Source organism: Chelon labrosus (genome assembly GCF_963514085.1).
Source record: "Chelon labrosus genome assembly, chromosome: 17".
Taxonomy (NCBI): Eukaryota; Metazoa; Chordata; class Actinopteri; order Mugiliformes; family Mugilidae; genus Chelon; species Chelon labrosus.
Genome location: NC_140350.1, coordinates 3,299,188 through 3,315,872, shown reverse-complemented (window position 1 = coordinate 3,315,872; position 16,685 = coordinate 3,299,188). Strand labels below are relative to the sequence as shown.

The window sequence follows — 16,685 nt, the reverse complement described above, 5'->3', positions numbered from 1 at the left end:
TACAAATACGGAAATATGTTGAGCGTATAACTTTGTAAAGACTGATGTAAAGTCAACCACACTAACTAGGTGGTTTAAGGGCAGGCTTGTCTGTGAATGTGACATATGACAGATGCCCCGTCTGAACACTGTCTCACTCTCCATGAAGCCACTTTCACAGAGGAGCCAGTAAAACCATCTGTGTTTAGAAATTGTGCTTTGCTTCCTTGATTCATGCTCCTTTAGAGGATATTTAAAGCAACAATGAGCCCTTGCACACTGGTAGATGGGTATTTGTTAGCCCCTTTTATTCAGCACAAAATGGTTGCCTTATGTAGTATTTTTTCGTTGTAGGTTCTGCAGATATGTCTGCGATATTTTGAGAAGTGACATTGTAGTGTTTTTATCATGAATTTAATTTTTATTGGACTAATAGCCAGCAAAACATTAATTTTTTTTTTATGAATGTCTTAATAATTGTGCGTTAATGCATATTGTCCCTAACAGTCATCACATGAAAACCATATATATGCAGATCATTACCCAAGGCTTCTGTTTCTATTGACTACTAACACTCAGGGTTAAAGAGATAATAAATACTCTTAACTTTTTAAGTAGACCTATAGTTAGGAACAACTTGTACTTTAAAGTATGTTACTTTTCTTGTTTTCTCAATAAAGGTGTTTTTTGTGGGACTAAATCGCTTTTACTTTAATTTGATTTTTTTTTTGTTTTAAAAAAGCAACATATAAAAATAGCAATAAATTTTAATGAAGTGGCATGCATGTTTTAAAGGAGAATTATAACGTCATTCAAGCTGTTGGTGGAATTGGATGAAAGAACGCATTGTTCACAACCAGAAATGCCAACAAATCTGAACAAATCTTGCAAGAATGTTAACAAATAATGAATGTGTCGTTATTGGAGATTTATTACAAACATGAAATAAAGTGTATGTGAATGCTTAAATATAAAAAAAAAAAAATCACCAATTCAGTTTATTGCCATTTATCCTCAGTTATTTATGACATACCAAGTGAATAGTGAATTATTTAAAAGCATTATGAAGCTATAGAAGCAATTGCCTTAATGGACACACTGTATAACTATACCAATCATAAAGCTGCTAGGAAGGAAGACACTTAAGAGCAAAACCAAGATGAAAGAAAATTAGTGAGATGAGGTCTGTTTAGTTTCTCATGACAAAAAACACATGATATAAGTTACGTGTTCTGACTAAGAAGGTCAGTTCAGGATTGGCAGTCAGAGGCTGCTGCGTAGGCTAAAGTCCACTGTAATGTTCCAGGTAATTTGTCCCTGATGAAGCACCGTAGCCATTCAAGAGCAGAAAACACTTGAAGGAGTGTTGTGTGCAGCCAATCGCCAGTACCACCCCGCAAGACTACATCAAGGCAGAGAGTGGGAGGGAGGATTTGGGAAGCAAAACATGGCGAAATAGCAAGTTCAGCTGGTATCCGCAGTTAGAAACTGCACCGTATCTTGCATCGTTGGAGTTCAACTAAATCAAAACAAGACGTCGGAGGACCGACAGCAACGCCTAACTTCACAGAGACGAGTGCTCCAGCTTACAAGTATTACGGTGGCTGGCGAGAAAATAGTGCCTGCCTGTCTGCCTTGTGTTTTCCCCGGAAGGTTGGCACTGCTAGGCGCGACTGTCAACACAGAAAATGGATGAAGAAAGAAAGTTTATTCTGGAAAAGACATTTTAGCTCGCTAGCTTAGCTGCGTTAGCTAGCCAGTTGACCGCGCACACCTGTATTCGGATTACCGGTCCGGTCGAAATTTAAGGGATATTTAAATCGTGTTAACAAGTTTGACAACTGCAGTCGCAGAGAATCGTGTTTCCTGTGAGGCCTTTATTTTCCGCTTTTCTGCTCTTATTCTGCAGTAATATTCCGGGAGGACATCTATTTAAGGTTAATAATGACCGTCTGACAGTTGGTTCTGGTGCGGTGTGGACGGATCCAGGCGCCATCACATTAGACGCTGCGTTTTCCAAAAAGCAACCATCGCGTTGCTGGCATAAATGTCATTTTATACTTTATTAGCCTAACTAGGAACGTTTAATTGGCACATCACAGCGATTTGATATTTTTTGCCGCGACACGCATCGTTGTATTATATATTACATTAGCTGGGATGTTGAACAGCAGCACAGACGCGGCGTCTTGTCAAAATGAACGCAGCAAGGTGTTCAACAACAGTAGAGGTGCACCGCATTTAAAACCTGCCAGCGGTTAAGTCGGCGTTAATGGCCGTCTAACGGCGTCGTTAACAGTTTGTTGAAATCTCTCATATTAAGTTGGATTTGTTTTGATGCGATATTGCAGTCGGCATTTCTGTATAACAACTGCGGATAAAATTGTAGCTCTCGGCCAGAGTTGACGCGAGCTAGCCAGCTGGGTGCGTCTGTGGCAGCTCTGTCTGCGAGGTGTTTGCTAATCTAAGTGCTACAGCGTTATTCCGCACCATCTCCGGTGTTTTGTATTGTTTGCTATATTTTCTCCGTAGTTAGGCGTGTATAAGCACCCACCGACATTGTGTATTGGTGCCTCTTGTCACATTACTGGCTAACTTGTAAGCTAGCGTTATAAGTTTCGCCAGCTATGTCTGAAAACGCCCCCACACGAAGCCTGGATGACATAGACCTCGCAGCTCTGAGGGTGAGTATTGTTATTGCAACTTAAGCGTGCTCCACTTTATTCATGTAAAATGATAGACGACAGACATATTAGATGTTATGTCATACATGCCAGTCTGCCTCTGACAAAAGCACCATCATTTAACACCCACGCAACAAAGTTAAGGATGAACAGCCCGTGGCCTGGTGTGCTATAGGCAGCTATTCTGCTTGGCATCACAGAAATCCATCAAAGTTATTTCCTGATAAACAACCAAATGCTCCAGCACCGACGACGTTTGAGTGTGTCTACAAGGCCATCCTCTTTCTCATGTAGTTATTTTTATTACATTACATTCAGCAATGGAGATCACGTTGCTCATGTTATGACGGGTCTACTTTGAGCCACCATTTATTCCCCGTTTTTTTTTTTTTTTTTTTTTTTTTTTTGTTGGTGCGTTTTCATATGTGGGCCTGACAGTTGGTGATCTTATAACCATACCCTTGTGAGTTTTGTTTTTTGGTCTTTTTGGTTGAGTTTGAAATGCTGTTAAGATTCATTTATCAAACACAACATATCAGGCTTAATCAGGTTTAGGAGAATAAATGTCTTGGATTTCATTCTTTCGTGCTTTAAATGATCTCCTCTCTAGATGTCATTCTTAAAAGCTACCTCACATTTTTTGTAACATTAGAAACACTTTGCCAGGCAAGAAATGAAATAAAATTGAAGAAGCAAACCTCTGCAAGCCAAGGAAAAATCCTCTAAGTATGTGGTTTCTGAAGGAAGATTACAGTTCTGATATTTCCTTTTGAGTAAATCTCTTCAGTTTGAAAAAGGTGCATCATATTTTTTTCCATTTAAGAAAGACGGACCCATTTAGATGTATGCATGAGTACTAGATGCATTCTGCTTGTTTTAGAATATGAATTCACCTACCAATAAACACATTATTAGTGCTGTTTAGAGTTAAAGTGACCAAAATGTTACTCAGTGGTAAACTCTACTGTAAGAACTGAGAGTATGAGGCAGTAAAGTCCGTGGAAAAAGTGTGTGTGTCACCTAAATTGTTGTTGAGCAAGGTAAATAAAATGTAATTTTCCCTATTTAAAAAGTCAGAAAACTTTCTAGCAGCTCATTTATGGGACTTTGCAGTAGATCGAGACAGTTAATGCAAATACTGATTGTTTGCTCCTGCCTTGTGGGTTCACCTGAGAATCTCATCTCATTTTTTTATAATTTCAGCACACAGACAAACCTCATCCAGTTCTTCATAATGGATGATGGATTTTTGAGGGTTAAAAGAGGCAAACACACTATTGTAATAATTTTATATTATGATTTTGACTTTAGATACCTTCCAATTTGAAAACACTTCATTAGAAACTTTCTCTGTTGATATGCAGGAAGTGTTTGAGATATGATTTTGACGATTTTTGCCACTGTGAAAGACTTCCCCTGTCACACAGACAAAACTGATCCAGTTCAAAATAAAAGCAGATGCCCATAACATTATCATGAATGTAGTAGAATCCCAAATTGACTTCATGAACTGGACCATCAGTAGATTCTCACAGTTCAGCATTTTCGGACAAAGTGGCTGAATTTACGATGAAAAAACTGCAGTGCAACTTTTTGAATTTATTAATTTTCTAATGGCATAAAGACAAATAATAGTATCTTGTGTATAAATACCACACACTGTGTTAATACAGTTGTTAAAACTATGCCCATAAGAACAGTTAGGTAGGTGCAATGAAGATTCAGGGTAAAGATCTTGCCCACTGCTGCTGAAATGAGGAAATTAATACTTGGTTATCTTTGGCTGCTCATTGCTGGTAAGGGGATTCAACTTATTAGAGATTTTTACTTAGGTTTGGTCAGACCACTGGCCTATTAGTTGTTGTTGTTGTTGTAGTAAAGTAAAATTACTGATGAATTTGTTTAAATTCAGTTGATTATCACACATTTTACTGAGAAGTTTTTCTGTCTGTTCAGCCAACTATGGCTAAGCGATAAGAAATATTTTTTGTGAATTGACTATTTAAAGGATCACTGCAGCGTTTTCTTGTAAACAACCAAAAGTAATATTCACAGTCTGGGTAACAACACACAACACACAGTGTATGTATCCTGCAGCTCTGGCAAATGTGTTAAAGGTATTAGCTAGCATTCTTCTTGTTAGGCTTTGTTTCTGCATTGTAGCTTATCTTTGGCGCTATGCTCACCTGTTGAATACTAGAATTGTGTGAAACTATTGGCAGACCCGTGCACTGCGTCATCCATGTGTGTTCATGCTAGTGGAATTTGCACTTGTGATCAAGGTAAATAAAATGGGGAGCACTAGACGTTATTGTAGAGGATTAAAAGATAGTGGCTCAATAACTGTATTGTTAAAAGAAATGTGCTACAGAGTACAGAAGGACTCCAACATTACATAACTACAGTTCACTCCACACAGGCACCAACAACACATTTGTGCAGAAACACTTAATTCAAATGCCAATAGCACTGGATAAAATTGTGTCAACTTAATAAGAGTGTTGGTTACACGTGACATAATAAATTATACATTTAGAAATAGGACAACAGAAAATGGCAAACTCAAATGTGAACTATTGTTAATTTAGAGCTATGTAAAGAGATTTTTATCCTCAATTTGAAACCACAGTTGTGACAGGACCACCAGCCCTCTGGAAATGACACTCATGAAAAATTTAGTTGTGTCATTTCATTGTGTTGTCGTTAGTCGCTTTGTCTGACATAAATAAATGGTCCTTATTAATACTCTTATAACCATACAAGTGTGAGAATGAAGATTACTGTATCAACCAAGATTGATTGATTGTTCGTATTATACAAAGGTTTTTTGGAAACACCCCTGACATGTAGAGGTTTAAAAGAGGCACACTAATAATTTCATGTTATGATTTTGACTTTACATCCTTCCAATTTAAAAACACTTCATTAGAAACTTGTTCTCTGGTGATATGCAGGAAGTGTTAGAGTTGTGATTTAGATGATTGCTGCAGCTGTGAAAGACTTCCCCTCAGCTAAGTTGACACTGTAGCAGGAAATGTGTTGTCAACTTCCCCTTGGACCATTACCAGTGTCTTAGAGAGTGTATACTCCATTGAACAGAGGTTGTTCTCTATGCAACAGGCTTAGCGCAGCTTGACATTTGATCTGGGTCAATTAATTGTGGTGTTTACTGAGGTTTTCCATCATTGTATTGAGCTTACACATTAACATAGCACCATTATATCCACATGAACTATCAGAGCTGCCATTTTTATGATTTAAGCAGCCAGGCTGAAGGTTTTCTCCTGTAGTCACCCTGTTGTTTTACTGCTATATTTGTCTTCTTTTTGCAGTCATTGCAGACAGTTTGTTTGACTGTGTGCTGGTGGTGCTGCTCCTTGAACATAACTGTACCCTTCCCCTTCTTTCACCTCATTCCTCTCATCCCACTCTCTATGCTGGACGTGGGTGAAGCTAGCGCCTCTGTGTTGCCACCCACTCTTATCATTACATTATTACCTTCCATACCATCATTCTCTTGCCTCGTACTTTACGTCACGGTTTCCCCTCTTTTGTGTCCTTATACATAACATGCTTCAGAATCTGTGCAGCATGTTTATGTCATCACTTGAGCTCTGTGTATTTGCATTACATGTGTGGTCATTTCTCAGTTTTACTGTCGTGTGTGTGTGTGTGTGTGTGTGTGTGTGTATATATATGTATTTATATATATTGCTGTTTTTCACATAAATTCCTCGTCCTGAAGGAAAATCTTTTCCTAGTTGTTGAAAGCAGAAAACCCATCATTGGAAATAGATGAAAGCAGGATAGGTCATGGTGTACATTCTAAACCCAAAGCAGCAGTCTCACCACCCACACATCTTCTTAAAGCCATATTGAAATTGCATGAAAGTGGAACTGCTTGTCATTTCGCCTTGTCTCTTGGGGGAGGGGGGTTGCATAATTGAGTCAAAGCAACCTACTCATTATTAGTGTCAGTAAAATATGTGTGCACGGTACTGAAACATAAAATGAACAAATCAAGAATCGATCAGAACATCTTTCTACATCTCACCCAGTATATTTAGTGTATCTGAGTGTCTGCTTCTAGTGTATGAGGTTCTGTGGATAGGGAGTGAGTGGGTGGACAGGAAGATTGAGTTTGGATGATTTGTATGGAAATATTGGGTTAAAATAGCTTTAATGTACACTGTAGATATCAGGATCTTGTTACCATGTATGATTCCTTCTCTACAGAGGCCCATATGTTTGTTTTTATATATATATATATATATATATATATTTATACATTTATGACAATGTTCTTGAGGCAGTCTATGGATTTACAGCTATGCTCAATGATGGTATACAGTTTTGGAAATTAGAACCCAAAAGAAAAGACATGACAAATCAAGGGCTGGGTATCGCTAGTGATTTCCTGAACAGATTAAATTCCAGTTGACATAGAGACACAAATACTTTCTGAGATTTGTGGTATTTCCACAGTATTGTCCCTCTAGTTGGCACATCTTGTGTATGGCTTCATATTATTATATGAATTGATATCTGATCTACAAATGTTGCAGTCCTAGTTTTATGTTGTTCTCAACAGTGCCTTGTTTTTAGACCTGTTTTGATTTCTCCCTTTGTGCCAATATAACAGCAGCCAGATTGCAGAAAATCCTAGAATAGGTGCAGTTTAGGATTTAAGGTTGACTCTTAACTGAAGAAATACGAGTGTAACAACATGAAATGCAACCTCCACTTAGGGTTGGCATTGAAGTGGAAATGTGGCGGACTCAAAGAAGAACAAAGCAAGCTTCACCCACTTAAAAACAAAAATACATATGGTGTGCTTTGCGTGTATTCTTTGTCATTTTTGCCCAAATTTGAAAAAAAGATAACTGAATTGGTGTTTTTTTTTTTTTTTTTTTTTTTAAATTCGGGAAACTTTTTTTTTTTTTAAGATGGGTCATTTTGTATAGCAAGACATCAATTATGAATGTACTGAGTACTGATGTATCTGTTCCTCCTGTGTCTGTATGTTGTATGACAAATGAATGTGCCTCTGCCTCCCAGGATCCGGCAGGAATCTTTGAGCTTGTCGAGGTCGTTGGCAATGGGACATATGGGCAGGTGTACAAGGTGAGCCATGATCCCAATATCACATCTGAATTCAGCACTGCTTCTGTTGGGGATTGAAACGTTGGACGTGTAAGTCGTCACTTATGCAGAGACTGAGCAAGCTGGAATGGAGCTACTTTAGTCCCTGTTCTTTGTTAAATGTTCTGCACATTAGTTTCTCAGAATACAACACATTTTTCAGCCATCAAGCTATTAAGTTTAAAGTGGTGCTGACAGAAAGATAAGAGACTCCAGTTAAAGAAAATGTAAATTAAGGGCAGCAAAATGACATGAACAAGAAATGATCCATGCTTAATGTCTTTTTAAACTTTACTGAACACTATCACCATTATTTCAACTTGTTTTTTAATCAGGGCCGTCATGTGAAGACGGGCCAGCTGGCTGCCATCAAGGTGATGGATGTTACAGAGGAGGAAGAAGAGGAGATCAAAGCAGAAATCAACATGCTGAAAAAATACAGCCACCACCGCAACATAGCCACGTACTACGGTGCCTTTGTCAAAAAGAGTCCTCCAGGACACGATGACCAACTTTGGGTTTGTCTTCTCTTGTAGTTGGTCTGATGGTTTTATGACAGTAAGCCTCATAAAATCTACTCACTGAGTTTGTGATTGTGTGAACGCAGCTGGTGATGGAGTTTTGTGGGGCAGGATCAGTGACCGACCTGGTGAAAAACACTAAAGGCAGCTCTCTAAAGGAGGACTGGATTGCTTATATCTGCAGAGAGATCCTAAGGGTGAGTGATGAAGGCCACAGAAGTCAAAACAATCATGCAGCAGAGGGAAATACTTACTGACCAATTTTAACTTCTTTGACTTCTTTGAACAGGGCCTTTCGCACCTCCATGCCCACAAAGTCATCCACAGAGACATCAAAGGCCAGAATGTGCTGCTAACAGAGAATGCAGAGGTCAAACTTGGTACGTTGAAGTTTGTATAGCTAAAGTGCGTTTCTGTACTATCATTTACTCTCTCACACCTTTTCTTCCTCTAAATACTTTTTTTCCACAGTTGATTTTGGAGTAAGTGCTCAGCTGGACAGGACCGTTGGGCGTAGGAACACCTTCATCGGCACGCCCTACTGGATGGCACCTGAAGTCATTGCCTGTGACGAGAATCCTGACTCTACCTATGACTACAGGGTAACAGCTGCAGCACTGCCTTTGTGTGTGTGCACAACGTTGTAAGAGAATATCAGGGATGAATGCTGACCTGATTACGTGTGTTATTTTGCAGAGTGATATTTGGTCCTTGGGGATAACAGCCATTGAGATGGCAGAGGGAGCTCCTCGTAAGTGTATACACTCCTTTGCAGACTCATTTTATAAGTTTGTTGAAACATGCATGTCTATTTTCTAATTTCTCATCGTCTCAAATCCCATTCTAAAAGACCTTATGAATGAGTCTGTCTTGCATATGCAGCCTTGTTGTCTGTGTGTTCAGATGGACAGCTGACTCACTGTAATCAAGGTAGTGTAGTCGTGAGCTGGCAGTTGGCCTGTGGAGGCTGATTGCACAGATCTTCCTCGCCTGCTTAGTGGGGAGATCTGTCTGCCTAGAGATTTGGTGTGAAATCAAAGAAACAAGTACAATCACATTAAAGTGTAAAAACTTCTTTGGTCTAATGCGCTGCTACATTTCTTAATCCCACCTCAGATCTTAGTTTAAGGCATTTACAGTTGATTTGGGACATCGTGACAAGTTTGAAAGTCAAATATGTTTTCATATGGTGTAGAAACCTTAACTCTTGAGTGCCCATACGGAAAATGTCCAATAGTTAAACTTTACATCAACAAAATTTCCATTTTCAGATTGATGAACAAGCTGTAGGTGTCATTTTACTAATTCTTATCAGAAGTGGATGTCTGGAGGGGAGCTTTAATCCTTAAGTTTTTGGTGTATAGTTTTTTGTTTTTTTTTAGTCAAAATAAATTTGCGTCATCATCCCATGAAAGGAAAGCCTTTATTCACATTATGATGAGATCACAGAGGTCCTATGGACCATGCTGCTGCTTCTGTGAATGACATACATGATGTACAGGCCAACTGTGGTGTTGAAAATATTTGAAGGCAGCTTCAATAATCAGTTATTACTCTTTAAATCATTTTAAAGATATGGTAAATGGCCTTGCTTTTATATAGCGCTTTTCTACCTATTGGTACTCAAAGCGCTTTACAGTCATAGACACATCTACCCATTCGCTCACACAAGCACTCACACAATCACACACCAGTGCCACGCACTGGGAGCAACTGGGGGTTCAGTGTCTTGCTCAAGGACACTTCGGCATGTGGCACATTCCGGGGATTGAACCGCTAACCCTCTGGTTTGTGGACAACCCGCTCTACCTACTGAGCCACAGCCGCTCAGCCGCAATCCTATCCAGATATGCGTTATGCTTTACTTAACTTTGCTTCACGGGATAAGAGGTGTCCACATTAAGGTTGGATAACCTGATAAATCCTATGAAAATGTCATTTTTATTTTGTTGATTAATCAGCAATGAAAATCATTATTAGCTGTAACCTCATTCTTATATAGTTTTATCAGTTGTAAGATTTCTAAAAACATCTGCATTTGTTATTTTGTAGCCTGTATTTTATCCCTTAAAATATTTGTACTGATCCCGTGACCTACATTTGCTGAGACTGAGACAGTAGCTTACTTTTCTTGTTAAGCAACATATGAATTATTGAGCATCGTTTGGCACACTTTTTAGACTTCTGTTCTCTTGCTTTGTTAGCAGACACCTTAGATCCTTTGTTTATCTAAGGTTCACTTAAAAGAAAATAGGAGCTGTCAGTATACTGAATAAAAGGTAGATATTTACGTACAAAGCTCTTGGGCTGTCTTATTTAAAAGCCTAAACAAACAGAACAATTCACTGCAGGTATGTAATTAAATAGTAAATGAGACTTGAATAAATCCATTCCACTGACAGTATACTGATAAAACTATCATCAACCTGTCAATGGATGATCCATTCCTGTAAGTCAATGTATGTTGTATGAAACACACTTTATCAGTTTGACTGCAATAGATCTCATTTATTGGGGCCCTTAAAATGCTGAAATATTTTTCCCTTTGGCTGTCTTAGTCACATTACATATGTCCAAAAGACTGCATACAAAAGCTTATTTATTGTGAAACTAAAGCTAACCAGTCAGGTTTAGCTTCCTACCTACGCTGGGAACACAATGACTCACAGTCCTTGCTCTTACATTCAATGTAACAATAAGCCCGAGGCACCGGGAAAGATTGGATAACAGCAGCTGTAACCATGTTGGAGGACAGAAAAAAACATGTGTAATGGTGGCTAGCACTATTTACAAACTACCAAGTGTGGGAATAGATGATACTTTGTCTAACATGAAATGCATTGTGATGTACCTTTTCCTTTGTACTGCAGCTCTCAGCATGGGTAGGGGGGTTTAACTCTCATAATCCCCTTTATTTCTGCAGCCTTGTGTGACATGCACCCGATGAGAGCCCTCTTCCTGATTCCCAGGAATCCCCCTCCAAAACTTAAGTCCAAGAAATGGTGAGTTAGCAACCATCTGACTGCCTACTCGAATTGCTACAAGACATTTAACAGACTGTCTTCATGTGTGTTAAAACAAAGTTTCATGTCAAATTACACAGACAAACTTGTATGTAGTTTAACATAGAATCAAAAAAACTCTTCATGGAACATGTAAATTGCAGTTAAACACTTCTAGATTATTACTTTACATTAAGATGAAGTAATTCTGCAATAATTCATTAGCTTAATCCAACAAATGAATGTGATCTACCAAATGTGGGGAAAATAGGTCACAGCAGGAGACACATTTGTGTGCAGTGTAGTAGTGGGGTTATTTTACTAATCAGGTTACTGCAATGCAACAATGAACAACAAACCAGGCTAAATAACCCACCTAATGAGAACAACACAGAATGGAAAATATTCAGATTTTGCAAGAAATTGTAGGAAAATTTGCAGATTCTCAAGGTAGATGTTGTGTTTCAGTTTACTCTGGGTCCTTCACTAAGATCCCATTGTGTAAAGGGTCATGTACTGAGGCAGGTGGTTGATCATCATTTCTGTCATTGATTCACAAGAACCTGTAGACATTTAAACTAATTTGTCATGTTCTGTTTCCTACCCTGTGCTTTTTTTGCTCCCATTACTTTCCCTACTACTCATTAATGGACCCTCTTAGTGGAGTTTAAGGTCCCACAGCATTCAGAACCAATAAATCTTCCACATTTTTTCCAATTCTAATTGCAAAATAGCTGTCAGTCAGCCAACAATTATGCTGTTATACATTAAAGACATGAGTAGGGGCTTGACCCAATTACATGGTCAGTTAAATTGAAATATACAATGAATTGCAACTTGGTAACTAACCATATAGTTACTATTCAATGCATGGTTATTTTTTATTCTATTGAATTAACTGTGTTTTATAGTGATCATGTGGCAGTGCTAAGCTGGTGGTAATAGTTTCTCAGATTGATAATGAAAACTGAATCGTTTCTGCTAGGACATTGCAGATTTTCACTCAAGACTACAGCAGTAACTGGGAACATTACCTCTAAACGTATTTTTTTTTAGCAATGTCTTTTTGCTGGAATACTGATGCACATGAAATCGCTGGATGTGTAAAGGTTGCCAAAAACCTTGTTCCACTTAAATTTCCGGGTCGTTGGATCAGGATTCTGGTCCCTGCCTCCCCATGTCCCTCTCAAGTTTATTATCCTCTAACCATCCCCTTCCTAACAGGTCCAAGAAGTTTATTGACTTTATAGAGGGCTGTCTTGTGAAGACATATCCCAGCCGGCCATCCACAGAGCAGCTGCTCAAGCATTCTTTCATCAGGGACCAGCCCACTGAACGCCAGGTCCGAATTCAGCTCAAAGACCATATTGACCGTACGCGCAAGAAAAGGGGAGAGAAAGGTAAGGCCTTAAAGGGTGTAACATATGCCACATTTTCAGTTTACTGACAGTGATCTGCTGAAGCATATTGTAAGCTTGTATGCCACAGTGTCTATTCAGAAAAAAACTCTTCATTCTGTTTTTCTTTGTAGAAGAGACAGAGTATGAATACAGTGGTAGTGATGAAGACGATGAAAATCGCAGCGATGACAGAGAGTCAAGGTAATTGCAGTTTATCTCTGTCTAAGCTGTATGAATCCTTGACTTGAGTTCCCTGTGCGAATCGTTCACCTGATAATCCTCTCTCTCCCTGTCTTTTAATTTTGATCATCAGTTCAATCCTCAACGTGCCCGGTGAGTCCACCCTGAGGCGGGACTTCCAGCGGCTACAGCAGGAGAACAAAGAGCGCTCAGAGGCTCACAAGAGGCAGCAGGCCCAACTGGCAGCTCAGCGCCGGGACCCTGAGGAACACAAGAGGCAACTGTTGCATGACCGACAGAAACGCATTGAAGAGCAGAAGGAACAGCGTCGCCGACTTGAAGAGGTAATAGTCAATTAGGGGTTATGTTTAGGGAATTAACCTTCATGAGAAATACTGTCTTAATGAGAGACACACTCATTTATCTGTACTAACTGTGCTAATGAGGTGATTAGTTTAATATTGTTCTCTCAGTTGATAAATATGCCATCCACTCTTGTAAAAGTTGTGGTATAACTATTTCTTGGCAACCACTGTGAAGTAGTTACAGCCCACAACTGTGTGACGTCTGCAATTTCTTATTTTTACACTAAATAAAGGAGATACATCAACAGTTTTAGAAGAAATGGTAGATACATATTTGAAACATGATTCTGGTATCAGTCTTCACCCTTCCATCCTACTGCCAAGAAAGCCAAACAAACAAAAGAAGCCTATTATATTTTTTCCATTTTATTCCATTGAGGGCTTGTACCTTCAAAATAAAACATGACCCAAACTCAATAAGCATATTACTACAAAGATTTTTGATGTAGTGATGTAGTTGTTCTGTAGGGTAAGTATCAGCTTCACACTTCTTAGTTCAGAAAATAAAAAACAAATAATAGGTTGTAAACAACAAGTGTACACATTCATAAAAATGTCACATAGTACACAATGAAGACAATAGTTTTGTTGTCTAATGTGTCTCACTTCTCTTATTGAGGTCAGCTTCACTGCTTACTGTTTCTCTTTTCTTTGCTCTTTATCAAGTCTATGATCTTGACGTCAGTATTTTCATTGCCACTCCTTGCTCCTTGCAACATGTATGTTTTACTTTCTGTTATGCTGTCCTTTCGTTGTCTATAGACGTAAGTAATGAAATATAACTATATCTCAGCACAACAAACTTTACAGAGTTTAGGTTTTGAAATTTGGAAAGGGGACCTATACTTTACATGCAAAACATACATGTGCACTGTACCTATGCCAACATATTTCTGTCTCCAATTCAAAACCTCCATGACTAAATACCCAAGTACCAAAGTATCAAAGGCTCAGGTCACCTTCCCTGCCAAGCATACTTTATACAGTTTTGTTCACTTTCATTCATAGTTAAATAAATGGAACAACAGTAAAAAATAGAGATTATTTGAAGTGAGAGCCCACCTTCTAGAGCACATGAATCAATTCATCTTTTACAATAGAAGGACTGTAGCTGTGATAAAATGTTTGTTGTCATTAATGGGTGGATTAGCATTATATTATTGGCTCAAGATTCAGACTTTCTCCACTATGGGACCACTAATCTGCCTGTCTTACTTTGGGGAACAGTTTGAACCATTCCTGGGCAGTATGTATTAATTTGACTAATGCATAGAAACCATATCTATTCTCTTTTCACAATGTTCTGTATATCTAGCTGTAGTACTTCACACCACCAGACATGAATCAAAGATTATGATCACATGTCGGTCATCTCAGATCTGGCTTACTGGTGAAATATAATTTTCTTATCTTTTTATGTTTTATTTTAATACCTTCACCCACAACGTTTCCTATAACAATCTTTGTTGTCGGTTTTTCTTTTGTTATTATTGTATAGTGTATATGCAAGTACAAATATTGGGTAAATATTGTAGAGGGAAAAGTGTGATACATCCACTGCATCACACTATTGCCAAAAGGTTATGTTAGACATCATTTTTGAAAATGGAAATGGTAAGTATACTGCTTAAGACTTTGGAAGACATAGCTATGTAACCCTGGGTTAGTTACTGTGAAATCTTTTAGGAGTTATGTGGGATTTCATTTAGTGCAAGTGCAATTATGTGTGCCTATCTTGCAGTATTTTTAAGTTGTTTACCTGCATTAAAGAGGCATTGCCCTAATGTGCCTTTACCTCCTCGACTATCTTATCTGCCTCTCTTTTCTGCCCTGCGATTCTGCTCCCTTTACTCCCTGGATACAACTCTTCTGCAGGGGAGAATTTGCTTATATGCAGGTAAAATCCTCTGTGCAGTCAGAGCCTCTCTACTCATTTCTCTTTTCCCTGTCACTGTTCTCTCCCAGCAACAGAGAAAAGAGCGAGATATGGTGAGGCAGCAAGAAAAGGGTCCCCATCGGAGACTTGACGATATGAGACGGGAGGAAGATAGAAGGTTGGCAGAGAGGGAGCAGGTAACCAACCACAGGAGACGTGGGGCTGTAATCATCCAATCAGTGTGAAGTGTGGGTGTGTCCAACACAACACTGTGCAAGTTGCTCTGGTGGTGAAAATCCATGAGTAGGTTGCCATAGCAGCAAGGGTCTAAATTAGTGTATTTACTCAGAGATGAGTTTTCTGTGGGTGCACTCTCTGCATCTCTTATGCTCCGTTTCCAGTCTACCCTCAGCAACACAAGAGTCTGGCATCATAGCACCATCACCTAAAAGTGCCAAATACATATTTAATGTCTTGCTACAGTCACAGTGTGCTGCTATATGTTTTGATTATTCTAACTCTAGTGATTTATCACAATCTGCTGAGAGTGTTGTTTTGTTTTAAGGGATACTACATATACCTCTATTACCACATCAGAAACACCTTTCTATTCCTGGAATGACATTACATAATTCTTATCTGCTCCTTAACGCTTATCATTCCTGCCTCCTCACTTTTCCTCAGGAGTTCATCAGACATAAGTTAGAAGAAGAGCAGCGGCAGTTAGAAATCCTTCAGCAGCAGTTGCTTCAGGAGCAGGCACTGCTTATGGTAATTAGTCCTTACTACTCACTAATCATATTTTATTTTGACTGCAGAGGTTTCCATCTCCACCTCTTGGTTATAAAACCTCATCAGTAAAGGAGGTTAATTGATCAGGACTGACATATATTTCATGAATCAAGATGGCATTCTTCTGTTCTCATAAATCAAAAACTGCAGTGTTACATGCCTGCTTGTGTTTGGAAATAAATGATTTTATAATCAGATTCTAACAGCTCTGCTCAAATTTGTTACTAAATAAGTAGATGGCACAGTATTGCATATCTTGAAAACACCTGCAATGACCTAGATTTGTGGGGCAGCTTTGAGAGTATATCTTGCTTACACTGAATGGTAGAATTGCCACATTCCTGGCATCATTGTTTTAGCTCCCTCCTGTGGAGCGTAGGAGTTGGCTGTCATTAGGATTGAACTCTTTGTTCCGGTTTTGTCGAAGGAGAAATAATCCAGACCTAAAGTATATACTGTATGTTGGAGGCATGTTTTTTTTTTTTCACATAACCCTCCAAGTATATACATAATTTTTGTGTGTATGCATGTTTAAATAGGGACCAGAGCACAGGCTCATTCACAGGACACTCCCCCTGCTGCAGTTTTAGGGGGTCAGTGCAATTAGCAGAGATGATGTGTTCAGCAAACTCTTAGGAACAGTCCTGAGAGCTGGAAGAGTAATTTTCAGTGTATGCACCTCGTGATCAACTTTCTTTGTACTAGCACTATCTTCAACACAGCATCCAGTTCTTCTTATACAGT

The 16,685-nt window shown here is 38.8% G+C and overlaps 1 protein-coding gene across 2 annotated transcripts in view; it reads left to right on the top strand.

The window, feature by feature from the left end:
- The first annotated feature begins 1,020 nt into the window (after positions 1 to 1,020).
- The window catches only part of mink1 (misshapen-like kinase 1), a 29,300-nt gene continuing 13,635 nt past the window's right edge, over positions 1,021 to 16,685 (top strand). For both annotated transcript variants that reach the window (XM_084565506.1, XM_084565505.1), the window contains exons 1-13: positions 1,021 to 2,663; positions 7,722 to 7,787; positions 8,141 to 8,323; positions 8,413 to 8,523; positions 8,616 to 8,706; positions 8,798 to 8,928; positions 9,023 to 9,077; positions 11,250 to 11,328; positions 12,553 to 12,728; positions 12,860 to 12,929; positions 13,042 to 13,252; positions 15,239 to 15,346; positions 15,834 to 15,920. In XM_084565506.1, the coding sequence (XP_084421632.1) occupies positions 2,607 to 2,663; positions 7,722 to 7,787; positions 8,141 to 8,323; positions 8,413 to 8,523; positions 8,616 to 8,706; positions 8,798 to 8,928; positions 9,023 to 9,077; positions 11,250 to 11,328; positions 12,553 to 12,728; positions 12,860 to 12,929; positions 13,042 to 13,252; positions 15,239 to 15,346; positions 15,834 to 15,920 (1,425 nt within the window). In that variant the 5' untranslated portion in view covers positions 1,021 to 2,606. The remainder of the gene's footprint in view (positions 2,664 to 7,721; positions 7,788 to 8,140; positions 8,324 to 8,412; positions 8,524 to 8,615; positions 8,707 to 8,797; positions 8,929 to 9,022; positions 9,078 to 11,249; positions 11,329 to 12,552; positions 12,729 to 12,859; positions 12,930 to 13,041; positions 13,253 to 15,238; positions 15,347 to 15,833; positions 15,921 to 16,685) is intronic.